The sequence below is a fragment of the Perna viridis genome, chromosome 10 (genome assembly GCF_037379345.1).
Source record: "Perna viridis isolate PV_CMFRI_1.1 ecotype Kerala chromosome 10, ASM3737934v1, whole genome shotgun sequence".
NCBI classification, from domain to species: Eukaryota; Metazoa; Mollusca; class Bivalvia; order Mytilida; family Mytilidae; genus Perna; species Perna viridis.
Window position 1 is genome coordinate 426,811 of NC_142454.1, and position 27,117 is coordinate 453,927.

The 27,117-nt window shown below is 31.6% G+C and overlaps 1 protein-coding gene across 12 annotated transcripts in view; it reads left to right on the forward strand.

Annotated features, from left to right (window-relative positions):
- The window catches only part of LOC148604043 (uncharacterized), a 62,248-nt gene that overhangs the window by 22,821 nt on the left and 12,310 nt on the right, over positions 1 to 27,117 (forward strand). For 8 of the 12 annotated variants that reach the window (XM_088550652.1, XM_088550642.1, XM_088550650.1 and 5 more), the window contains 17 exons: positions 1,182 to 1,410; positions 1,794 to 1,902; positions 2,194 to 2,324; positions 3,605 to 3,775; positions 4,934 to 5,072; positions 5,817 to 5,938; positions 6,280 to 6,303; positions 8,193 to 8,226; positions 8,603 to 8,720; positions 19,374 to 19,434; positions 20,346 to 20,390; positions 21,637 to 21,742; positions 22,659 to 23,403; positions 24,403 to 24,525; positions 25,596 to 25,691; positions 26,024 to 26,193; positions 26,851 to 26,912. In XM_088550652.1, coding sequence (XP_088406778.1) covers positions 1,182 to 1,410; positions 1,794 to 1,902; positions 2,194 to 2,324; positions 3,605 to 3,775; positions 4,934 to 5,072; positions 5,817 to 5,938; positions 6,280 to 6,303; positions 8,193 to 8,226; positions 8,603 to 8,720; positions 19,374 to 19,434; positions 20,346 to 20,390; positions 21,637 to 21,742; positions 22,659 to 23,403; positions 24,403 to 24,525; positions 25,596 to 25,691; positions 26,024 to 26,193; positions 26,851 to 26,912 — 2,485 coding nt within the window. The remainder of the gene's footprint in view (positions 1 to 1,181; positions 1,411 to 1,793; positions 1,903 to 2,193; positions 2,325 to 3,604; positions 3,776 to 4,933; positions 5,073 to 5,816; positions 5,939 to 6,279; positions 6,304 to 8,192; positions 8,227 to 8,602; positions 8,721 to 19,373; positions 19,435 to 20,345; positions 20,391 to 21,636; positions 21,743 to 22,658; positions 23,404 to 24,402; positions 24,526 to 25,595; positions 25,692 to 26,023; positions 26,194 to 26,850; positions 26,913 to 27,117) is intronic. The other 4 variants (XM_088550644.1, XM_088550648.1, XM_088550651.1 and 1 more) reach the window with 4 other exon arrangements.

Below are 27,117 nucleotides of genomic sequence, written 5' to 3' on the forward strand. Positions count from 1 at the left end.
ATAGGTTGAGGAATTTTTTGGTGCACCAAATTAGACATGCTAGCTGGATATGCACACAGCTTTCACAGGCTTTCAAGTTGCACTTCCCTGTCAGATGGACATGGATATTGATTGTGGTATTGGGAACTTTTTTCTTCCAAAGAAACATTTTCTTCATGTTTTTTTCATGAGTTCACTACAGCACCACCTGTTCAGTACTTGTTCTAATCTTTCTCATTTGACAATTTCCATCACTTTGTATTTAAACTGTAAAATTTTTTATTCTTCTTTATCAGACCTCAGTTCAGAATACTTCTTGACTTATGACATTTTGTGGCAACAAGATTTTTTGGATCAATTTTTTCAGTTTAAAATATTAAGCAATATTAAAAACTGTACAGTTATAAGCGTCAAGAGAAGTTTTTAAAAAACAGTCCCAGAATTATTTCCCTTCTTTAAAATTTATAACGATGTCTGTGACACAGTTTGATGGATACATATAAAGTCTGCATGGAAACATTTCTAGACATTGGACCAGAGAACAGATTTCAGCGTTTTTCCTGCACGTCTAAGTATATTTCAGCTGAATTTGATCTAACTCATATCAGTTTTTACTGAATATACACGTATAGGATTAAGGCTAGTGGCTGAACTCATTCAGCATGTAGATAGCATCACTATATATATTGTATAGCACAAATACAAATAGTTATTGTACTATTTCAATATTAATATGGTAGCCAATATCTTAAGGGAGATAACTCCTGCAATTATTTAAAACTTGATTGAATGAAATAATTTTAACTATTCCTAGATTGTTTTGTTCAACTGAAAATTTAAGAATTTTATCACGATATTGATAGAAAAATATACATGTAGTGTACTTAAAAAAAGGCTATGACGATTCCTGTGGTATGGTAGTTTATAAAGTAGTTTAGTTCTATAGTCAGATGAATCTTTAACTCAGTGTACTTATTTCTCCCTTCTCCTTATATAACTTTGCTTCACCTCTAATTTATAACAAATTTATTCTTTGTTTATATCACTGTAATTTTCCAGTTTTATTTTCAAATTTTCAAGCCTAATGATCACTGAATCTAATATTGATTTTTTCCAGATCAAAGTACGAACTTTATGTACATAGCCAACCCTACTAAAACTAAACCCTATTAAATAATGATACAATGTACAATTGTTTACAGTAATGCAGTCACCTATCCAAGTTGACACAGAAAACAGGCTTTTAAATCGTCCATTGGAGGAGTTCTATCAGATGGCGGATGAATATTATCCCCCTAAACCCCCTAAATATCATCATCCTGTGGTTGCCAAGCCAAACCCTCCCAAACAGGCTCCACCTACTTCAGCAAGGTCAGAGAGTACCAGTAAATCTGCTAAGATACAACCATTAGGAAAGAACTTGTTAGAAAAGTAAGATATAGTTCTATGTCCTATGTAGTTACTTGATTCAAGTGAAAACAGAAAACCTTTAATGTTATGGAAGTGTATTCATCTACAATTATTGGTTACTTACAATCAAGTGCATATTGTGTGTGGTCACAGCATTCCTTTTTTAATTCTATATCTCAGAGGTGTAACATCCAAATCTGGATTGATATGTTGAGAATGACACTTTGCCAGGGGGTTTTGAGGGCAGTTGTAAAATACCCATAATTAATCAAAATTGACAGGAATATTATTGGAACAGCACTGGCTGTACCTGCTGTACCAGGTGCTTCACGCCTGTATCTTAGTTATATGTATTTCTTTGAAGTGGCTTTATGTACACATATGTACACATTTGTAATTTGTAGTGATGAGAAGTCAGAAGAAAAAGATAACATGAGTTCAGATGTCAAATTAGATGCTGTTGTCAACATGATTGATGCTGTTTCAGGAGATATGCTCTACTTCAAAGAAAGGGTAAGCTATTAAATAAGATGATTTAAAATGTATTTAGGAAAGGCAAGATAATATGGAAGCCATTATCTGACTACATGTCATTCCAATTTTCAAAATTAGAAAGTTAAACTGTAAATACCTAAGAAACAAATGTTCACCATATGAAAATTCAATGTTATACATGTAACTCAATATGAAACGTTGAATGCTTCATAGCTGCAGCCTTTTTCAGAGTTATTGCATCACAGTTATTCGTATACTTTCTAGCCTATAGTAAGATTCTGTGTATTACATCAAAGTTATTTATTTCAGCTTGCTCCTCAGCCTATAGCAGGATTTCGTCAGCCAGCAAGTCATGGTGTTTCTATGAAGCCATTATCCAGACCAGCGACTGCCACTGGAGTCAGAAGCCAGAGCCCAGTAATGAGAACGAATACCCCAGTGTATGCCTTTAATTCAGCTTTTCCTGTTTACAGATTTATCTTGAGCTTATAGCTTTTCATTGATAATATTGAAAAGGATGCAAATTCTATTTCTAAGCACAGAATATAGCCTTGCATTCACTTCTCCAATACTGTAGACTTCTAACTTCTGATTTAACCTTCCTGTCATTAATTTTATGCCTGGCTTACTAAACTGAGTTAGATATATAAATCAACACAACCTGGGGACATTTTGTAGTCTGCAGTTTATTTTCCATGTTATCTTTATGAAGTCACTGAGAGTAAATGCATAGCTGATCATTATGTTTTCAGTCACATGGTTTTTATCAAGATTAATATTTCAGAAAAATTGGGTGAAATAAATATTTGTAATGTTGAGAAAGATTTACTGTACAGCTTTGTGGTTGAAATAAAATGAAATCCAAAATGTTTGGCTTGATAGCAAATACATGTAATTCTTTAAATATTGTTAGGATGACTGGCATTAAAAAGGTGGAGATACCGTATTTTATTGTGTATAATGCGCATTTATGTATTTCTGTGCAGTGCAATTTTGAAGGTCAAAACGTGTGAAAAAGGTTTTTTTTTCTTTACATAGATTGCAGTAGAATTTTGTATGGCAAAAGATCGATATTTTGCACTTGATTGGTTAATTTATTTACCTTGGTCAAGTATTTCCTACATAAATGTGAAGGAAAAAACTTCTATTCACACTTAAACATCATGTAAAGATCGGTAGCTACATAAATTGAATTATTTTAATTTCAAAGCATGATAAAATTGACACATTTTCAGCTGCAAAAGCCTTCAATAAGGAGGGTTTGACAAAAAAAGGACTTTGTTACTTTTTGGTTTTTAGTTGTTTCATTTTAATTTCTAACTGTGTTATACAAGAAAGAAATATTTTACAGCCTATGTCTGAAACTTGTTATTAAGACGCTAAAACTTGATTTGAAGACAATATCATTTAAAATTCAATACTTAAAGATGTAATTGATGATTAATAAACTTTCTTTCAGTAACATTTGACCTGTTTGTTTGTTTAAATTTACACAGTCTCCTTTCTCTTATAAAAATCTGTTATTTCTTGGCCAAATCTTATATATTGATGCATAATACACACCCCCATGCTCTGGAAATTATTTCTTTGTAAAAATAGGCACATTATACACACCAAAATACTGTAACTCTTTACTGTTCAGGAGATTAATCATTTCAGTTTACCTTCCTTTTCAGGTTTATGAATTATACATTATAGCATAACATGTTTATATTTACAGTGGTAACCATGGCAACCTATCTAGATCCCTGTCAAATCCTTACATTTCACAAGATATTTTAATAGGAGAGGAGTCGGTTAACCCCAGGTCTGCCCGGTCCATGCCCAGTAGTAGAATGGCTCAGGCAATTGATTGGAGAGGAAAAATTGCTCCAGATTCTGTCCGATCGAAGTAAATAGTTTCTGGTATAGCTGACCATCTTGAGAAAATTAATTAAACATACATGTGCTATATTAGAGAATTGTACATGTTTTTTTTTTTGTGTTTGATTTATAATTCATTGTACTCACTGTACTTATTTTTTTAAGTATGTTTTCGATAATTTGTGTAGTTAGCTACTACACCTACAGGTAAGATAAAGTATTTTAACTCACCATGGTCTGGTTAATAATATAACACAGAAATTAAACCTTGTTTTATTCTGCTTAATTGTGCTTATCTATGTTGAATTAATGTTATTTCTTATTTTAACAAAGTGCTTACATATAGAGGTATAATATCCACCATGGCTTATGAGAGCTTCATTTTTGCCTTCTGAAGGGCTTTCAGTCACATTTTAAGAATTCATACTTCTTCACATCAATTCACCGTCTACATGTATTTCTCCTGATTCTATTCTGACTGATTTTGTTACACCAGTAAGATTCTCTATACTTCTCAAAGCACAGTTACGATATGCCTTGTCCACTTCTTAATTTATATTTGTGTTTTATAAGGATGACAGATACTGTTTGAAACTAGCACAAGTCAGACTTGAACAAATCTGACTTTTGAAAAATATACATTTTACTGTAAGAGCCTTAAAGGTACCAGTATCACATTGCATATCCCTGAGTGGGTGTACGTCAAAGCATGGAGGGTATAAAATATTGTGCATTTTCTTTTTGCCTCTTTAAAACTAATGTTCTGTCAAAAAATAAGGACAATGACTTATAAAATAGAGCAAACATAACACTATAATATGACAAACTTTTGGTTAAGAAAATCTAACATTATAACATAAAAATGTTTCACTGAAAAGGTTGTTTTTTTTTGTGGGAAATTATTTTTTCACATGTCTTTAGAAAGGCTACATTGGTGAAAGTTTTATTGAATCAATTTGCATATTTTTTTTTAAATCCTGAAAGTATGCACTTCACTATAGAAGTCTATGGGATTATTAATACAATACTGAGACCGAAATGCACAAACTAAATGAATTATGATTAAAATGCAGAAATATGTGATATTGTTTTGGTTGCTAGTATAATTATTGGTAAATTTTGTTTTCTGTTTTTGTGATCTGAGCTTTTATAATAAGTTTTAACATAAATTGATCTTTCTATTTAGATGGAAGAATAAGCAGTTTGGAGAGCATACATTTGTAAAGAGAATGGCAAGAGGCAGACGACCTGTTGGAGCTACACATGCTGGTAGTAGGCCTAAAACTGCTCCTGTCACAGCTAGGGAGAAATGGAAAACAGATAAGGTAAGAAAACCCATCATTGCTACACATGTCAGGGACCTTAAACTACTCAAGGGTTCATAGAGGCTGCTGCCATTGCTGTGTCTCTATTGTCATTGTATTCTTTTTTCTTTTAAAATCTTTGTCTCAGACATCACTGAGTGAAATAAATACAGTCACATGTAGTCTTGAGGAATTTATTGAAAAAAAATTTCAGTTACGCTGATCATGGATAAAACATGTGACTGTCTGGCAATGATATTTTTGTATATGGGGTACATTTATTAACTTATCTCAAAAACAATAAGAGATTCAGAAAGAAAAAGTGACCTTTTCAAAGAGCTGTACAAAAGTCTCTTTTGGGTTGAAGTAGTATGACAACTTCTTGTTTTCAAAGGCAAAAGTGACAATAATATAGTGACTGTAATATAAGGAGAAGATCTTTGATGAAATGATTACCTGCAGAAAGGTTTTGGGATCTTTGATTGATGAAATGATTACCTGCAGAAAGGTTATGGGTTTAACTTGCGTAACAACTTCCTGTAAGTTTCCTGCCAAATAAAGGCAAAATAAATATTTTATTTTTTTCGCTTCTGTATTGAACAATATAGATAAGTAGAACTTTCAATTCAATCTTTTTAAGGCAAAAATTGAACAATATTTCCATTAAAGAATTGCTGCTTTTGATCTGCATATTAAAGTATATCTGATGTTACTAGGGAATGATTCAGGCTTTCAAGATCATCTAGTAAATCTTTCTGCTTACAGCCGAGTGATCAGAATACAAGGGTGGAAGGTCAAGCTGCCACTAATACCATGACCCAGGTGGACCAAAATGCAGTGGACTCCATGATGCAAGTTCAGCATATACTGGGCTCCAGTGACTCAAGGTATGTAGGTCATAATGCAGAATTCAATGAGCAAAATAAAATCAAGAACTAAGATTATATCCATAACCTAATTGTTCTGTTGATAAATGAATGAATTGATTTTGGTAAAGCCTTTACTGTGTTCTATATTATAAGCTTCATAATCTTAATTTGGCAAGGTTTTGTAAGAAATGAGATTTAAACATACATGCAGTGCAGCTGGTCATTGGAGCTCAAACTTATAGAATTTTAATACTTCCAGACATAATAATTGGTCCTATATTAATACTGTTAATATAGGAAAAACATTTAATTGTAGTTATAGGTTGTAGGATTTCATCAATTATTTCTGTTTTTCCTAGTTTCTTATATCGTTATTTTAGAGGGTGAGTTGCATGAGATCTGTGTAATACATTTACACCCATCATTTAGTTTAGAAACTTTGTTGTATGCTAGAAACATTACATCATTAATGAATAAGGCCTGAAGACACAGCTTAATGAATAGCACTGTGTTTGACAGTCAAAACAAATTTCACATTTGTATATTGTAGTTATATTTAATTTCTAATTGCTGAAAACTTATTAATGTTCTGTTGGAAACTTTTTTCTATGAGTAATTTTTGGGTCACCTTGGTCATGGGGTTGGTGGTTGACCTTTGACCATTGTATTCTGAAAGTAGATTATTACATGTATTAACTCCAAGTTAACAAAATTTTGTATTTATGAATAAGGTGTAAGGTTTACAATGGCAGTAAAACTTTCATGAAATTTGCTCTTATGTACAAAAATTAAACTTTTATCAATAGTATTTAGCATAACAACACTTGAAATGATTTTAATCTTAGCACTTGAACTTTTACACATTGTGGGATAGACTCATATCAGCTGTGTAGACTGGCCGAAATAGGTTACAAAGCCTGTTTTATTTATATCTTTTCCAATTCAGTGTTTTCCTCACCAGAATGTTGTGAGTGATTTTGTGTTATTTATTCATATTGCCATATGAATGAAACTGTTGATATTATAGAAGCTAGACAGACTTTAATGTCAGCCATGATTTTTGTTCAGTTTTGTTTGAATTTCCAACCTTTTGTTTCACAATTATTCTAAAAGTTAGAAAGAACAAATTATTATTTTTCAAATCATGTCTTAATAAACAAACTGCCACTGATCAATATAATCATGTATGTATGTTATATGCACATTGAATGCACATTTGTTTAATACAATATAGTAATGATGTTTGTTCTTTGTTAAAACATTAACTTTTTTAATTTCTGCAATTTTTTGCTCAACCAGTCTATTTTTAAACTACCTTGTGTATGATAAATTGATATCATATGTATGGGTAAATCCTAATGATAACTGTAATCAAATTTTATAGCATTGTTATGAGTAAAGAGTATTCTAATTTAAAAGAGTATTATTGTGCTTAGATGCAACTGTACTCTTGTTGCCTGCTCCACTGATATTCAGTCTGAGGTCCATCTATATGTCCCCAAACAGTTTCCACATGATAACTTTAGAATATGTCAGGATCTTATTCAAACTTTGTATAAATGCTGAATATCATAAAATACAGATCAAGTTTGAATTTCAGCATGATTATTTACACAAAAATTACAAAATTACAGCTATTTTAGGTTGTTTTACCCCCAACAATTTTTTGATGAATTAGAGTTATCTTTCTTTGGATATTAAAAGAATTGTGAAAATCTTTTTTCGTATTATGGTCTAAATAAATTTTTAATTTTATTTTCAGTTTTTTTCCCCGCCAAATTTTGTTTTCAATGAATCAGAGTTATGTTTCTTGGAATATAAAAAGGGATTTTTTTTCTCAATTAATTGGAGTCATCCTTTGTGTAATGTTGAACAAAGGTGAAAATTGTTATGAGATTTGATCAGTTTTTCCTCTGTGATGGAATTTAGTATGTGTCCATGGGTATTATATACAACACAACATGGCAGGGTATCATTTAATGTCCCATTAGATGCCTTTTTTTTTCTTGCATAAAAGAATTATTTAGGGACATATACTTTCAAAGTAGATGGTTCTTAGATAAATGAAACAGGTAAATAGAAAGAAGCGTTTAATGTCGGTCCCTAAATGATTCTGTTTTCATTAAAGTAGGAGTTCAGGAACCTAATGACCCAGAAGTCAGCTTTTATTTACTACTCTGTCTCAAATTTACATACAGCAGTAAGTTGAATTACTCTAGAGTTAAGACCACTGTAGAAGTTCCTATAAACTTTGATATATTATGTATTTCAGAGCTGGATCCTTCAATTCTCTTTATATGGATGAAGTAAGTAAATAAAATGGCTAACATGAGATGTGATATATTTACTAGATTCTTTTGTCCTCTCAACAGGTATGTAAATATTGATCATGTTGTTTGTCTGTTTGTTTGTTATTCTGTCCCAAGTTCCAAAACTCCTCTGAAATTGCTTAATGTAACTTGATGAAACCCATCTGAATGACTTTTCGGGTTTCTTATATGATTTCTGTGGAGGGAAATGGGTTTATCTATTCTGTCAAGGAACTTTCATATGTCTATATCCATTTTTGAGGTTTCTAAAAATTTCAATAGTTTGTTGAGATTTTGTGTATTACAGCTGCTAAGCTGGATATTTTACATGTTATCTTTAACATTATTACTAATTATATTTTATTTATTTTAGAATTTTCTGAGAAGTCTGAATAGCCGAATGACGTCTGTCGGTGGAAGTACCAATACTAACACACCAATTCCTATGGAATATGTCCCTATAGTTGCTAATGCTCCAAGGTCCTTACCAGGTCAGTTACCATAGTAATAGAGTTTAGGAGTAGATATTGTGCTTGTGATGAAAGTAGGGAAAAATATCTTTAGTTCTGCTTAGTGTTAGTTTGTTGAATATATCAATGATGATTTTCTTCTGGTATTTAGTGGAACTTTTTCGAAGCCTTATTTCACCATTATGATTCTTTTATTACTGTATATTTACTTTGGCTTTGATGTTGGCTCTTTTGCCAGCTTTGTAAAATTATACCTGATATTTATTGTTTCTAACCTCTTAGTGCTGAAAATGTTCACAATTTATCTGGTTGACAAATTATGTTTGTAAATGGAAACATATGCTTATGACCAGTATTGAATTTTGTGATTATTGCATAACACATGAAGATGGTGGATTTTTTTTTAACTTTTCATTTAGGAAACCATATGCACATATGTTTCATGAGTTTTATTTTTAAGTCTGAACACATGCTTTTCATACCTTTTTTTTATGTTGGTCCTTAAAACATGAAAGACATGTTGCATGTTTTTTTCTGTGTAGGATATAAATGTGCTGTTGATAAGCCATGTGTTAACTCATAATTGTCTTAAACTGTATTTGTTTATACCAGGATTGAAGCAGTTTGAAAAACAATGGGGTAATAATTATCTCTCTTTTTTATTTTGGCCTGTTGCCATGTCTTTACTGTTCTATTATAAGACCTAAATTAAAGAAATTAACATGTCCCTTTTTAAACAGTAGAATCACATTGAGTGAGACTTGTGGTGTCATCAATGAACAACCGTGTTACTGTATCCATTCAACCTTAGAATTAACATGTTCTTTATTTAATATATCTTATATTCTTCATGTTTAACGTGAAACAATTTTCAACCAGTTATTTAACTTACACTGTTTTCAAGCAATGATTTAACTACCACTGTTTTCAAGCAATGATTTAACTACCACTGTTTTCAGGCAATGATTTAACTACCACAGTTTTCAAGCAATGATTTAACTACCACAATTTTCAGGCAATGATTTAACTACCACAGTTTTCAACCAATCATTTAACTACCACTGTTTTCAGGCAATGATTTAACTACCACAATTTTCAGGCATTGATTTAACTACCAGTTTTCAGGCAATGATTTAACTACCACAGTTTTCAACCAATCATTTAACTACCACTGTTTTCAGGCAATAATTTAACTACCACAATTTTCAGGCAATGAATCAGCTACCACAGTTTTCAGGCAATGTTTTAACGACCACAGTTTTTTTTTTACTTCACATGATTTAAAACCGTAAACTCTCTTATGAATAAATATGGAAAAATAGTTTATTTCATTAATGACAGAATGAATAGAATCATCCCTGTCAAGCATTCAGATGCCAGGAATATTATCAATATTGTCAGCAGTTACTTTTTAAACAAAATGTTAAGATTCATATTTTTGTTCACTAACTGCTCAGAAAATGAAAATAGGGGGTAGGTATAAATAATGACTAAAAAGAAAATGAGGTCAGATTAGTGGAAACTTTGAAGGTTTAAAAATGCACCAATTTTTTATACACTTTAAAAAAGTAAAGAGAAAACATCCAGTATAGTACTTGAAATGTTGATCAGTGTTATCCCATGTCCACCCCATGGGAGATTGTACATGTATAACATGGAATATGTCTGAAGTGCCTAGAACCAAACACATTCTAGTGATTGTTGTAAATTCAATTTAAAGGGATTAAAGTCTTAGTTCTTCTATTTAATTTCAATTACATGTTCGCCATATAGCCAGGGATAATTCAGTCCTCTATAAGTTGATGTAAGATATTTAAATGGCCGACTACTTGCAAACCTTACTATTTTAAGTGCATGATTTAAAAATCTAAATGTGATTTATGATAAATTGATTTTTAACAAATGCATCTTAAAGGCGAGTTTTATGGCCCTTCAGAAACTGGTAGAAAGTACTTGTTGATATGTAATTTGTCATCACTTGAGTTTTGAGTAGATCATGAGCTCTCCGTTATACGAATACAACCTCTGTTTCTAGGTACTGTATTACAAGGTCTTTAACTTCCTGTAATGGACCTTTTTGTTTCTACTTTATATGTGTTGATGGTGTTTCTAGGGTCATAAATTAGAGCCATTGATTTCTTAAGACATACTAGCAGCATGTTGTATTATCTGTCTGTCAATTTTTATCTTAATTGCATTTCATGAATTCTTTTATCTATAGATTACTGTAATGAACTACTGATTTCATCACAATATCAAGAGATTTCCATGATAAGCAACTTTGTGATTTTGTACATTTTAACAATATTGACTTGCTGGGACATCATTTATCATTTGGCCATTTGGGTTTTGGTTTGAGTTTTCAAGCACTATCATCCGTGTATATTTGACCATTGCTTTTGGTTATAGTTCTCAACATTCCCATTTGATAGCCATAAGAAGTGCACATTACTTGCTGAATCATAAGTATCCTTGTGACTAACTATAAAGAGTGATTTGTTGTGTTCTCACTATAGTTTATACCTATAAGAATTATCTTTTAATGTTGGGTCAGGATCAACATGACATGACTTCTAAAACTTGCCATCAAAATAATAATTTTTAAGAGTTGGCAGAAAGTTCATTTAAATCAGTCCAACAATCAAACTTGACCTTTATTTTATGCATTGTCACTTGCAATATGTTGACAAATTGGCTCCTGTCTCTCTAATGGCCCGGGTTCCTCATGTTAAATTTAAGTCTTATTTTGTCACTTCTTTGGGTACAATAAAAACATAAATTTGTTCACAATGTAATGAAATTTAAGTGTAAACTTTCCAGCGGAGATGTTTATCCATATGATACATCCTAATACCAAAAAGATATCTTTATAATATGTAAACCTGCAATAACTCCAGAATTCCCACTGATCTGTTTAGAAATTAAATCTGTCTGAAGAACAAAAAGTGGTGTTTGTTGGATGGTATGTGATAAAATAGGTTATTACATATTCATTGAAGCAATTTTCTGCATGGACAAGTCGATGTCAAGTAAAATGATTGAATATTGAACTGATTTAATGTGTAATATCAAACCAGAGTGTTATACTGAATTTGTAAACATAGCTGTTGAAAGGAAATTTATAGGTTCACTGTGGAAATAGGACAGAGTTTGGGGTTTAGTATTAATTTTGTGAATCTCAAAAATACTTAAAATGATATGTACAGTGGAATCTTGAAATTTTATTACTTCTGATGATAAATTCTATTTTTTATGTTAGGAGAATTATAAAGCATCCTTTATTGATTTTTGTAGGACAGAACATGGAAATCCATTCTATGAAAGTTTGTTTCACTGTAGATAATGAAATAATACCATAACAGTTCTACAGCTTGTCTTCATATAATTACTTTTTCAACCAATCAGTTTTAAGGAACAGATTTTAAATTGCTTAAGTATTCATAGCCAAGTGTTCTGACTAGAGAGAAGTTTAAAACCAGCTTATTTACCATATCGTGAGAATTAGTTCAAGTCAAAGGAATTGGATCTTTATTGATGACTGATTAATTTTACATTGAAGGTAATACAAATTTATAATCATCATTCAATTCTAAATAAAGAAAAATTTGAATTTTATTGATCTTATCAGTGAATTAGTTTACAGTTTACAAAATTTACAGGATTAATTTAAATTTAAATATATATATTTTTTTTTGGATAGGTTTAAAACTTTGAAACTATCCTATTGCTTTATCTGCATTTTTATTTGGAAAAAGATCCTGCTCTTGTTTTTTCTGAAATATTTTGGTGAAATATAAACAATGAAATATTAGGACAATAAGAGATTCTTCCTTTTATTTTTTGCTTTTGGCTAATGTCATGTCTTTTTTTTTCATTCCATTCCATTTCAAATTCATCCTAGCCACCTCCCCACTCTAATAACCAAATGATAAGTTCCCTTATAAAACAAAAAAAATCATTTTTCTTCCTTGAGAATAAATGAATTTTCTCCCCTTATGTGACATTATTATCCTTGAATGTACATTTAATGAACTTTTAAGAACACTAAAACCTAAGTTAGACTGCTCTTTATTACCACCTTATAATAATCAGATTATCTAGGGATTATCCTACCAATCTAGTTACATGTTTATTTCAGATCCAGTTGTATAATGCTAATTATTGTTATAATCTCCATATTTAGGTTATTCAGAAAATCCTTATGTTCTATTGAAGGATATTATATACATTGTAATGAAGGAGATTGATAAGTCTTTTATGACAATATTAAACCTGCTTTTATACATACTAATCATCTTCATTAAAAGTTTATAGTATACTCAGCTGTAGATAAAAATGTTGTTATTTCATCTTTTTCCTGGACTTGACTTTTTATGAGCAACTCATCGGTGTTTCTAAAAAAGCAGAGAATGCTTACCCTACCAGTGCACCTGGTCCCAGTTTTTAGTGGAGTCCAAGTTGCATATTTACTTTTGTTAGTGTATGATTTATTTTGGTTATTTTGTGTACTTTGTTGTGTTTGTCTGTTTTCCATGTCTGGTCTTTGTCCTTGTATTATATTCTTTGGTTCCCTTGATTACTTTTTGCCTATTTTCTTCATTTGTTCATACACCTCCCTCACCCACCTTTCTCCTGTTGAAGAAATGTTACTCCATAAACCACCACCATTTCATATCCGAATAAACCAAATTATCTCCATTCAACAGAAACTTGATTTAGTTTAACAAAGAAACACAATAATGTGTAATAATTTACATGTGTCTTCTTTCATTGAGGTTTTATAATGTTGCATAAAATAACAATAATTAATGTGTGAGTTTAATTAGCTGTCACTTTTCATTTGTTTCCATAACAATTGTTAATCAGTCTACAGAGAGGCTTTACTATTTCACAGTAAGGCTTTTTATGTAATCAGTGACATGATGTTGTTTTAACTTGCTTCATTGTGAACATGTTGACATGATAAAACATAACTGACAAGACTGCTGTACTTGTACTAGAATGAATTTTCTCAAACTTTGTTCATTAAGTATGTTATATTAGTTCATTATTTTAACATTAAGTTTTACAAAATCATTAAATGTAACTTTAATTAAAACTCACAATATAACTTGAAAAATTAATGAAAGTTTCTCATACAATGTTCTCATTACCAACTTCATGTCCTGTTGTCAGATAGATTTGTTGAAAGTAAATTATGTATTTATTTTATGACAAAGTTGCATGACTGACAAGCCTTAAGTTATTTTGCTAGAAGTTAAAAAAAGAGGTAGTTTTTAATCATCAACCTGTATTGATTTCTTACAACATTTTTGTGATAAAATAAAATGCATTAGGTGCAGTATTGCAAATTTATTTTACCACCAAAAGTATAAAAAATTCTCCTATAGAAAGAGATCTGTTTGACATCTCTTTTTTGACATTAGTTGCATGAAGTATGATTTACTCCATTAAATAGAATATGTTACTGGAAAATTCAGACCAGTACTATAGAGTTTAGTTAGTGCTGTAGGAGTCATTCCTGATCATCAGGTGACAATCTTAACTTTTTTTTATGTTGACAATTTTATTGCTGATGACATTTTAAAAACAAACAAAACTACAAATTAGAAAGTGAACTGTTTCAAACACATTCAGTAGATTGAGGGTTTGTCCATTTATATTGTCATTCACATCCTACACTGAGTTCAGACATGATTATTCAGGTAACATTCAACATTCGGTGAAATGATGTATACTGATATGTAAAGAGTAAGGTTAAAAAATACAAAATTTCATTAAGTTATGTACAGATTGATGGCTCTATAAAAGTCAAGACAGAAAATATCATAATGAGCCTGTTAGGACAAGATGTGATGTTCTGTGAAGATGTTTAAAACTGGCTTTATTCTGTTTATTAGCAATATCAATCAGTTTTCACCATACATTTTCATTTGAAAATGTGTATATTTTTTGTACCATGGCAGGAGTCTAAGATAGAAAATAATCAGTCAGTAAGACCAATAATCAGTCAGTAAGACCAGTAATCAGGCAGTAAAACCAATAATCAGTCAGTAAGACCAGTAATCAGTCAGTAAGATCAATAGTCAGTCAGTAAGATCAATAGTCAGTAAGACCAGTAATCAGGCAGTAAAACCAATAATCAGTCACTAAGACCAGTAATCAGGCAGTAAGACCAATAGTCAGTCAGTAAGACCAGTAATCAGGCAGTAAGACCAATAATCAGGCAGTAAGATCAATAGTCAGTCAGTAAGACCAATAGTCAGTCAGTAAGACCAGTAATCAGGCAGTAAAACCAATAATCAGTCAGTAAGACCAGTAATCAGGCAGTAAAACCAATAATCAGTCAGTAAGACCAGTAATCAGGCAGTAAGACCAATAGTCAGTCAGTAAGACCAATAATCAGGCAGTAAGACCAGTAATCAGGCAGTAAGACCAATAATCAGGCACTGAGACCAGTAATCAGGCAGTAAGACCAGTAATCAGGCAGTAAGACCAGTAATCAGGCAGTAAAACCAATAATCAGTCACTAAGACCAATAGTCAGGCATTAAGACCAATAATCAGTCACTAAGACCAATAGTCAGGCAGTAAGACCAGTAATCAGTCAGTAAGATCAATAATCAATGTGACCAATTTTGAAAACAATGAAGTTATAATTTCTTATTACTCTAAGAATTGCTAATCAGAATGATATAGATGATCAGCTTCAGCATGATGGGTTTACGTTAATTTTCTGTACATGGGATGACATTCATTGATTTTATTGATGGGACATTATTGTTTACATTAGGCAAATGTTATCTAGATTTTATTGTTGCTTTTTTATCCAAATCATTGATATGGCCATAATTGGTTGTTACTGTTGATTTCTGAGTAAATAATTATTCCAAAGTAAACAAAGCATTAAATAGAACCATCAGAACAAACCAATCTATGTGGATCGTAGTGTATAAACACAGGATTGACTTTAGAGTTAAGTTCAGCAGCATCAAGGAGTAATGATTCTTATGTATGTGGTATGTTTATATGATAGAATACAATTGAAGACTTAGCACCTGATCCATGCTCCCAGTTTTTAGTGGAGTCCGAGTTGCTTATTTGCTTTTATTACTTTGTATATATTATTTTAGTTACTTTATGTTCTTTGTTGTGTATGTCTGTTTTCCATGTCTGGTCTTTGTTCCTGGATTACATTCTTTTGATTTCCGCTAAAATCTTGGTTCCCTTCATTACTATCATTAGAAAGTTTACAAGGCATTTACTTAAGATCATTTACTGATATTTATTTCCTCTCCTAATATTAGATACTTTTAAATGATCTTTATTTTATGGGTTCCAGTTTTCATGGCTAAGGGGGAAAATGTCAGTTTCTAGGTTTGTAAATTCACGGATTTGATTGACAACTCCATCATTCAATTGAATTAAAAATGCTCTTTTTCTTGAGAACCCAATTTCATGTAGATCAGCTGTGCCCTTGTCAGTTAAGAAAGTGTCATGTGTAGAGCAGTTGTGGAATTGTAAGTAAACACATTGTTTTGTGTATCCCGTGGAAGTCAGTCATGGATCAGTTAATGAACACAATGTTTTGTGTACCCACAGGGAGTCAGTTGTAGATCAGTAAGTTGACATGGTGTTTTGTGTACCCCTAGAAATCAGTTGTGGATCAGTTAGTGAACACAATGTTTTATGTACCCGTGGAAGTCAGTTGTGGATCAGTCAGTGAACACAATGTTTTGTGTACCAGTGAAAGTCAGTTGTGGATCAGTCAGTGAACACAATGTTTTGTGTACCTGTGGAAGTCAGTTGTGGATCAGTCAGTGAACACAATGTTTGTGTACCTGTGGAAGTCAGTTGTGGATCAGTCAGTGAACACAATGTTTTGTGTATCAGTGGAAGTCAGTCATGGATCAGTCAGTGAACATATTGTTTTGTGTACCTATGGAAGTCAGTTGTGGATCAGTCAGTGTACATAATGTTTTGTGTACCCGTGGAAGTCAGTTGTGGATCAGTCAGTGAACACATTGTTTTATGTACCCATGGAAGTCAGCTGTACACCAGTCAGTGAGCACAATGTTTCTTGTACAATAAAACCTGTCTACACCATATCTCATTTGAATTAAAGAATTTGTTTAGTTTAGACAGATGTTTGATTTAAGTAGGTTCAAAATATATATAAACTGATATAAAGAGACTTCAAAAAGTGTCTGGTTATGATTCATTTAGGGTTCAGTTTAGACAGATTTCACAGAATATCAGTTGTAGATTTGTCAGTAAGGACATTTTTTAGATTTATTAAATAGTTGTATCAATGAAGGAATTTAACTGGCTTGGGTCAATTAAAAATATCTGGGTGTGTAGTATCAATAAACCCTGATTCAGACTGGATCTCAGTATTTGTTGAGATACTGAGATGTGAACCCCGATTCTGACCTGATATCATTATTTGATGAGATACTTAGATATGATACCAAATTCTCACCTGATATTATTTGCTGAGATACTTACATGTGATTCCAAATTCTGACCTGATATCATTATTTGGTGAGATACTTAGATCTGACCCCCATTTCAGACCTGATCTCTTTATTTGTTGAGATAATTAGATGTGAACCCTGATTCTGACCTGGTATCATTATTTGTTGAGATACTTAGATGTGATTCCCAATTCTGACTTGATCTCATTATTTGTTGAGTAGACACCTTCTTTCTTAAATTGAAATTGATTGGTTCATTTAGGAATGTTATTCATATCCTTCACATTAACACTATCACATTCACAACTTCCTGAGAGATTTACTATGCCTTTATCTAATGATTTACTGAAATGACCTTTAATATAGTGAAATGACCTCTAATATAGTGAAATACATTTATGTCACCTAACATATTAATTCAAAATCAAAATACTTATCTTCAAATAGGTCAACTTGCTCAATCACACATTAATAGGTCAACTTGCTCATTCACATATTAATAGGTCAACTTGCTCAATCACACATTAATAGGTCAACTTGCTTATTCACACAATAGGTCAACTTGCTTATTCACACAACAGGTCAACTTGCTCATTCACACATTCATAGGTCAACTTGCTCAATCACACATTAATAGGTCAACTTGCTTATTCATACATTAATAGGTCAACTTGCTCAATCACACATTAATAGGCCAACTTGCTTATTCACACATTAATAGGTCAACTTGCTCAATCACACATTAATAGGTCAACTTGCTTATTCACACATTAATAGGTCAACTTGCTCATTCACACATTACATTAGTTTTTATTCATATCTGATAAAATATAGATGTAGGCACATGAGGCACCAAGGACAGACAGGCAGACATTGGTTGACATGACATTAAACAATGTTTTCCTTGAATTATATTTTATAAAACAAACCAGAATATGAAGGGAGATTATATAACAAGAATGTCAGTTAGTCCCTACAATTGATTTTTTATATCAATCTTTTTTTTATTAAAAGTCAGGAAAATTTTGTAATCAGGTCATGCTTATTTCAATGAACATGGATTTTGTCCTTATTTTAGGTAACTCAGATTTCAATAACATGGAATTTAACTAATGGTTTGATTGGAAAACACTTGAAGTTAATCTGTCCTCAATATTAAGTTCCACCCTGTAGATAAATTTAGTTTACATGTTTACTTGTTCATACAATAGAGTACTACTGTTTATAAAACTTTCACTGAAAATCACTTCTTCAGATTTTCAATTTAATTATTAATGTGTATTTTTATGGACATTATTCTTGTTAATTCATTGTACTATTAAGATTCTATAATCTGTGCATACACTTAGATACAGTATTTCTTAGTAAGATACATGAGAGATGAATTGTGAATTGTGATATTGTAATCATTTACGTTAGCATTGTTAACAAAAGTAAAAGATCTAATATAAGATTACTCTAGCTGTAAGTATATCCATCCATATGTAAGCATTGTCTGGTTTTAAACAGAAAGTGGTACAGAGGGTTCCTACTATTACAAGTACTATTTTTACAATGTCCACACCCTATGATATTAATTGACCCTATGTTGATTCAGTAATATTTATATTTTGAGTAATTTTATCTCTCAGTATACTTGGCACTTGACATAGAAGGTGAAAGTCATTCAGTAAAAGTTTGGTTGAGTTCCATCCAAACATTTGATAGTACACAGATAACATACAAAGTGTATAGGTTTGGTCCATTAATACTCTATAGTGTCATTCCATTCCTTAATATTCTCTGGTGAACTTGAATCATGGAATTATTTTATACTAAGGATAACAGAAAAAAACATCACTGTATGGAGTTAATATTATGTTAATTGTGTCTCTTTGATATGGTTACCAGTAGTGTATAGAAGCAACATTGTCATACTTAGAATACATTTACCACAACATATGAGGTAACATATTTTATACTTAGAATACATGTACCACAACATATGAGGTAACATATTGTCATACTTAGAATACAAGTACCACACATAACATATGAGGTAACATATAAGGAATAGAAGTGCCATTTTAAGTAATGACATCCTTTCTGTGATGTTAAGAGTGTGGCTAGTGACTATAATTCCATAATTTATATCTAGAACTTTTATCAAGCCTTTCTAATTGGATAATAATTAGTGATTATTGTAAACTGTGTTGTAGAGAGCCGAAGTCACAGTCGTTTAACAAAGAAATCAGAGCATTCAGAAAGTAGGATTCAGGAGTAAGTAGTTACAGTGGTATTACATTGTAGTTTTATATTCTTTATTGTAGTTTTTTTTTTTTTGCCATGCCCCTTCTCCTTTGTAGTAATATAGGGTTATTTCGTGAATACTGGGGAATATTATCCAGAGTAGAATTTTGTATTGCACGAGTTTACAAGTGTATTTAACATTCTACAATGGATATTATTCCTCAGTACTCATGCAATAACCCTTTTATTGTATAGCAATATAATTAAGTCTTGTTTAAAATGAACTTTTGTCACAGATAACATCACAAATTTCAACTACATTTGTACTAGTGCAGTATGGAAATTTATTGCACTCTGACATTGCATTGCTTTCTATGGGGGAATTATATTGCTACAGAATAATTATGATGCTGTTGTATCTTTTCTTAGTTTAAAAAACTTAATTTGATTAATAAAATATCACACATTAATGAACTGTTGTTATGAATAAGGTAATGGTCCTAACTAAAAAGTCATGGGTCATGTAGATTTTTAGTCAGTTTGTCTGTTCACCTCAAATTTAAGATTGGAATCAGATGCAGTTTTTATCTTGAATAGTGTATTAAATTTATTTAAATTATCATTAAACCATTTACTTGTCCTGAACAAAAGAAAAGCATCAGAGACAGATTGATTTGGATGAGTAATACCATATGGCAGGTTATTTTTGATGGTTTAAGATTTGAAAGACTTTTGATGCAAAAAAGTACACATAAATTTTTGCTGATTCTAATTTAGGCGAATACTAAGTGGTGCACTGTTTACTGAAGCAATCAGTAAATATTTCACAGATTTGTTGGGGGGTATTTTTAGAAGGCCACTAAAACATGCAAAAATTAGCACCCCAAGAAAAATGACCTGTTGCAGAGTAATATCTTAACATTGTCTGATTGTATATGTAGGTATCAGTATTACTACACACCAAGGAAATATTTCCGTTTATACAGGTATTACATGGCTGTATGGGGTATTAATACTGTTGTTTGATGCTCTTAAATGTTATGAACTACTACAGACATAATCAATGCTTTGTATTCAGGTGTGGATTCAAAGGGAGTGGAGGGCTGGGGCTGGACCTGATAAACACTTCCTTAACTTGGAAAAAATAGGAATATTTACATGAAATCTTGCATTGATGTGAATCGCTTGACCCCAGTTAACCTTTTAGAGCCCTTAATATCTGAAGAATTGATAAATTCTTCAGAAGTAGTTCTGTTGGTTTCCTTGTATTTAGATTTTAAACATTGTTCATAGCCTTGAAATAATCTTATGGAAAAGCATTTATTTTCATTGAATTCATGTTGATATTTTTTCCATCAGAGTGATTTAGGGTTAAGTGGTGTTGATAGTTTACCTTTATCATCCAGATGTTTTAATATATATGTAATACTGCACCTTGGCATCAAATCCTGAGTGGTTCAAAATAATATTTTAATTAATTAGCAGTAGTCATAATTTATACCACTTATTGCTTGTGTATTGGTTGCTTGGTCCAACATTACACCAGGTTGCTAGTTATATATATATATCAGTATATTTACTGCTGTACCATATGATAACTTGGGAGCTAGAATAATTTATAATCAACACTTGAGTTGGAGTGTATTATACAGCTATATTTATACTTGTGGTATGCTGATAATTTTTATTGAGGAACTAACATTAAGCTTGTTTGAAATGGTCTCTTGTATTTTAATGTATATAAATAACATATATTTGCTGAAGTTATAAATAATAACTAGATTCAATTGTTTGTTTTTACATTGTATTTGTACATCAGATATTTGTAGTTATTCCCCTTTCTTCAGTATATGGTACATTAATAATTTGGAGTTATCCCATTATTTAAAATGAAAAGCATTTTTAATGGTAAACAGAGACATTATTAGAAGTTCAAATGTCTTGAAGAGATAAGTAAGGTAAATTGCTGTGGAAATAAGCTCTAGAATGTGTTCAGCTAGCTATTTCCTTTCTAACGGAAAAATCATTCAAATTGAAAGGAAATTTCTAGGATAGACATTAATTGTTGTTTGAACAGACTACCTGAAAAAGTGGTAGAGCATAGTCTTCTAGGTTGTCACAGAAATTAATATTGCATGCTACAATAAGCATGAAATAATCTGAATGACTGAATAGATTTAAATTAAAGAAGTTTCTTCCTTACTGAATTTGATTCTTTTTAATGTAATACAGAATAAAACCAGAGGATGATGTTGATGAGAAACATTTAGAAGTAGACGAGGCTTACTCTCAAAAGGGTGTTGTTACAACAACTCCTATTGACCCAGTTCTTGGTCAGGTAGGTATTCCAGTAAGTGATAGCTAGTGTACATCAGCAATTATCATTTTTATGAAAAAATGATTTTAGATTTTCTTAAGAAGTTCTGGAATTTGGCAATCTTCGTGCAATCTTCAATCAACAGGCTAATGTCCATGTATGTTGAAGTCTGTTGAATGTTTTATTGTTTCCCTTGTAAATTCCTACTTGAATATCGTAGTTGGCACTATAAGATTTTAAAAAAATTACAAAAAATAAAAGTCCATTAAAAATAAAATTAAAATTTTTCTTAACGTTCTGCTCTTTAAAAAGTGTTTCCTTGATGTGGTTCAGCACAGTGAGTAAAATGTTTTCTGAATTTGCTGGTTCTACTTTAATAAGAGTATCTAGATCCATATGTAATTTGCCTATAATGAATATATTTCTTGAAGTAGTTTTTCCCTCTGTTCATTGTCCATTCTTTGTTTGCATAAGGAAAATTTATCACATGTTTTTATCATTTCTTTGTACAACTTACAATGAAATGTGATTAATAAGTTTTTTTCATAGTCAAACTTAGGATTAAATGTTAAACCTAGAAAATAATGAAATGTGTAGGTTTTCATAAAGTGAGTTCACACTAAGTTTAGTTTTTTATGAGATAATAATGTTTTGTGGTTATCTAGTACTAAATTTGGACATGGGGAAAGTGTAATAGAAAGAGTAGAGAAGCTTGGTATCTCATAGTAATGCAGTCTTTTTTGAAATATGTACATTTCTTTTGGTTAATTTGTTATTATACACTTTTGTGTTCAGTATTTAGTTGAAAAACGTACAGTAAATGCTTGTACATGATCAAACTGTCTCTTTACAATAATTTTTCAAATATTCCTCCTTCATTACATTGTAGTAGCATTATAATACACAATGTATCGTAAAACATTCTTTGTCATTTTAGGCAAAAACACCTGAAGGAGAAAGGGAACCAGTAAATGATAAGAATGATGAGGATCTAGAATCAGAATCCAGGGACCAAGTGTCAGAACTTCCTGGAGAATCTATACAGGGTGATAACGCTGATAAAGGAGGGGAAGATCATTCTGAAGCAGGAGAAGGGGATTCCAAAGCTCAGCAAAAGCACGAAGATTCAGCACCAACCTACAGAGAACCTGTTCATTTCTCTGAGGAATTACACAATGGTGATGTGCATTTAGAGGTTTTAGCTATTCCATCTGGGGGTAGGAATACTTCACCCCCTAGAGTTAAACATGGTACAGTCCAAGAGCTCTCCACTTCTGATAGTTGGAATTTTTCTCCAATCGAGGAGGATGTAAAGGAGAGAAGAAATATATCTACTCCAAAATTTCAAGTTCGTGGAGAACATTGGTTGAAAAACCTTGTGAAACCTGAAAACTATTGTTTTGAGTGTATTCCTGAAAGTATGTCTACAAAAGTTGGCCGACAAGCTGGCAGAATGCCAAATAGGACACAAAGTGCTTCATCTCAGGTGCTACGTATGTCTAGAAAACAGACAGAATATTTCAAAAAAGCACCCCCTTTACGGACTCCACCATCAATACCTACAGTGCCACATCGACAGCCGATGACAAGTGATCAGTCTCCACGTTATGGACAGACCTATAATCCTGAACTTGATCATCATGCCAGGTCTACCAGGAGTCCTAGACATTTTATGGAACATGGTAAATTTCTAAGCCTAATCATTCTTTCTTGCATTCATAAATAATGAATATATTGTTTTTGGTTGATTGATAAACAACAGTTTAAAATTCCCCTGTTAAATAGATACTCATTCCTATGTGAAATTCAGTTAAGTTATATTATTAGGAATTATTTTATATGTAACTCCTTTTCCTTTTCTTTAGAGACCTCCTTTTCTTCTTGTTTTGACCAAATTGCACACATTTCCTAAGCATTATATTCCTTCAGTGTAGAGTTAAATTATTTATTCTTTTTTGGATGTAAAGCAATAGACAGAATATCAGGTATGTATGAGTAGTATACATGTACTATATAACATAATAGATATGTAGATAGCTCCATGTCTGTTATACATGTATTACTGCTATTGTTTTGTATGTAAATAATATTCACCATAAATGGTATGATCAGTATTGTGATAATGTGTATTGTAAGGTATTTGTACAAAGTGCTGTAGATTTGTGAAATACAGTAGATTTATATTGAATTATCAGTGTCCTTAGCAGCTAGTAATGATAAAACACAAGCCACAGATAAAGTATCATATAAAAAGTGTTTCAAGGGAACTCCAATTATTCAAGTGATGATGGTATCATGTCTCTTATATAGTTACAGAAGATAAGGTTCTGACCATTTTTGGCCAGTACAGCTTGACACACTGCAATTTTTTATTTTCAAGCATGTGTAAATTAAAAATACAATATACTATGGGTGGGATATTCTCACATTTAAGAATAGAATTAGAATTGACCATTATAATCTTTGCTGTACCACATTTTCTATAGTCTTAGTACATCCTTACAGAAAACTTACATCAACACTTGAAACAATGGGACCATAGTTAGAGACCAAGAATATAATATGTCCAAGGTCGGGGATTGACTTCTCATTATATTTCAGTCATGTTGGTTTAATGATGAGTTCAGAACAAAATGACACAAAATCTTCTTATTTTTATCTGATATATCTATATTTTGTAGTTGTTGACCTGAGAGCCAATGGCATCAGATCAGCCCCTCCAGGAAGTAACTGGGGATTAGAGGGAGGCTTGTCATCATCACTGACAGTATCAGGTCTGACCTCTAGACAGAATACTACTATAAGTGAGTAGAGATAATTTAGTTGGTTGTGAGCTATTCCTTTATACAGAAATTGTATATAGAGGGGTAGCCAGCTCTCGTCTGTTACCCCTCATACAGCTCTGAATGTAATTGAATGACATTTTCACACAATCTTTATTGCATATCCCATTGTGCACCTCCTATTTTAGATTTTGATTCAAATCACATTGGATGTTTCACATTGATATTGGGGACACAGGGACCCATCACTTATCCTCTTCTTACTGTGGCTACACCTCGCAATGGCATTTATTGAAACTTTCTCAATATCGTCAGTATAGATTCCCATTGTGCACTTCTTATTTTTTATGTTAATCCAAATCACTTTGGAGGTTAGCAAATGGGGGAGTGGGGGTATCAATTTAGTGGGCAATGCTCACAGTTTTTGTTAGTGAATACAACAAGTGAGAACTTTGTACTTCATATTGAGCACAGCAAAGCAGTGTGAGCTCTACAGTTATTACATGTTCCTTAATTTCCAGTAAGTTTCCACAATATACCAAAGAAAAAAAAGTCATGTCCCAGAAGTAAAAAAATACTTACTGCCCTTAAAGAGAAAATTCAACTTTTTCTGTAGCCAAACAAATAAATCAGTAAAAATCATTTTTTTCTGATAGTCTTAAGGTCTTTTATATTTTTTTTTATATGTAATAAAAAGAAATGAATATAATTTAAAAATTTCCATCCATATTTTTCTTCACTATTCATTTCTACTGTTCAATAATCTAACCTGCCTCAGAAAAAATGGAGTTTTATTGTATTATCCAAATTAAGGCATAGCTTTTCTTAGATAGGAAAGGCATTTATTATCTTCTTTAAATTTATGGCGGTAAATTGCGTCTAAAATCTTTTATGTTCATTTGTTTATATCATGAATTATGTATAAAATATTCCCACTTCTATGGAGAACTGTTTTTTTCCAGATTATGTACAAATAATGATGCTTAAAAAGTTTTTTCTGGAGCAAGTTGTAAGGTAAAATGAAATGGTGAAGCTCACTTATTTATAAGCAATGCCTACTCCATGTTATAAACTATAAATTTCTATTATAGTGAGACCTGGAATACAACATGAGAGAACCATGTACCCAAATAGTTCTCATATAGAAACCTTAAGTGATGGCACTAAGCATGTTGTCTTTGATGATGGTAATGGTTAAAATATATTTTCATAATGCATTATATGAGTATGAGTCTTTCTAACTATGTGGCATTTCACGAAAAAGATCTGTATTTTACTACTTCAGTTAAGTTTCTGGATTAAAATAAGCAAAGATTTCTTGTTTTCCTTCAATACAAGTATCATAAGGAGAGATAAAAAACATCTTTATGGTTGCCGTATTGACAGTTCTAGAATCATCTTAACAATATCACTGTATGGAAGTGTAAACAAACATTTTATTCAAGGAATTTGGAAATAATACAGTCTCATTAACATGAAGAGGCTGAATACATCATACCCATTTTGAATTTGTTTTCAGAGGTAACTGAGAGTTCCCAGAGATTAAATGGTACTGAGGAGCCCATGGACAGTAGTACAGGGGACCAGGATAGATTTAAGTCTGGGACTACAATGAAGTCACGGAAGTCAAATCAATCAATCGCTCATGTTGGCAGACCAATTGCTCATTATCATAATATTAAAGATCCAGTAGGTTTTATCTTACTGTATCCCAAGGTTTACTTACCTGTTCTTGCAAGTAGGTCATTCTTTTCTGAGCAAAATTGAAAATGGACTTTCAACACACTGATATTTTTTTACCTATTGTGACGGTGCCTATTTTTGTTATGGCTACCAAATTTCATGGTCAAATGTCATAAGTTTGTGAAAGAGAAGTCAATAAGGATCAAAGATTGGAACAGTTATCATTAATTTGGCTAAAGAATTACATATTCATTGATTTTATTTGAACAACTATGTTTTCCATTTAAATTTATATTTTGTTATGAATTAAATTTTTGGTTTGACCAAATCACATAAAACAACAAAAATTGATATTTCTAGAAAAGTCGTTGTTCTCAGTATATATATTACTTTAGAGGTTCAAAGGGATTTTAGAAACATTTACAACAATTGTTTTACCAAGGAGGTACTTCAGTTTATGGATATTTATTTTTGGTGGGGGTTATGCGAACTTTATTTGCCTAAGAGATTTCTTATTTTCTAGATTTATCAGAAGATATTAAAATTTCTTGATTAACTGTCCCTTGAATATCATACCAATCTTTCTCCTATAAACAAAATATTTCTTCATTATTAAACCTTATTTTTTTACCTCATGTGGTTAAATTTCTATTAATATTTCAGCATGAAACAGAGGCAGCATTTAAAGTACAGAAAGAAGCTCAAGCTGCTGTTGATATTCAAAGGTATGTGCCTGAATTTGTATGCATGTTTGTACAGACTTTCACAGATTTATGTTATGTGACTGAACCATGAAGTTTTTCTATAGCTTTCAAATATACACAATGAAGTGACATGACATTCTTGCTACTTCCATTTTGCCCAAACATATATGATGTATATATATTATAGAAGTATGAAATAAGGGGTCATTGATGTTTCTAAGTATGT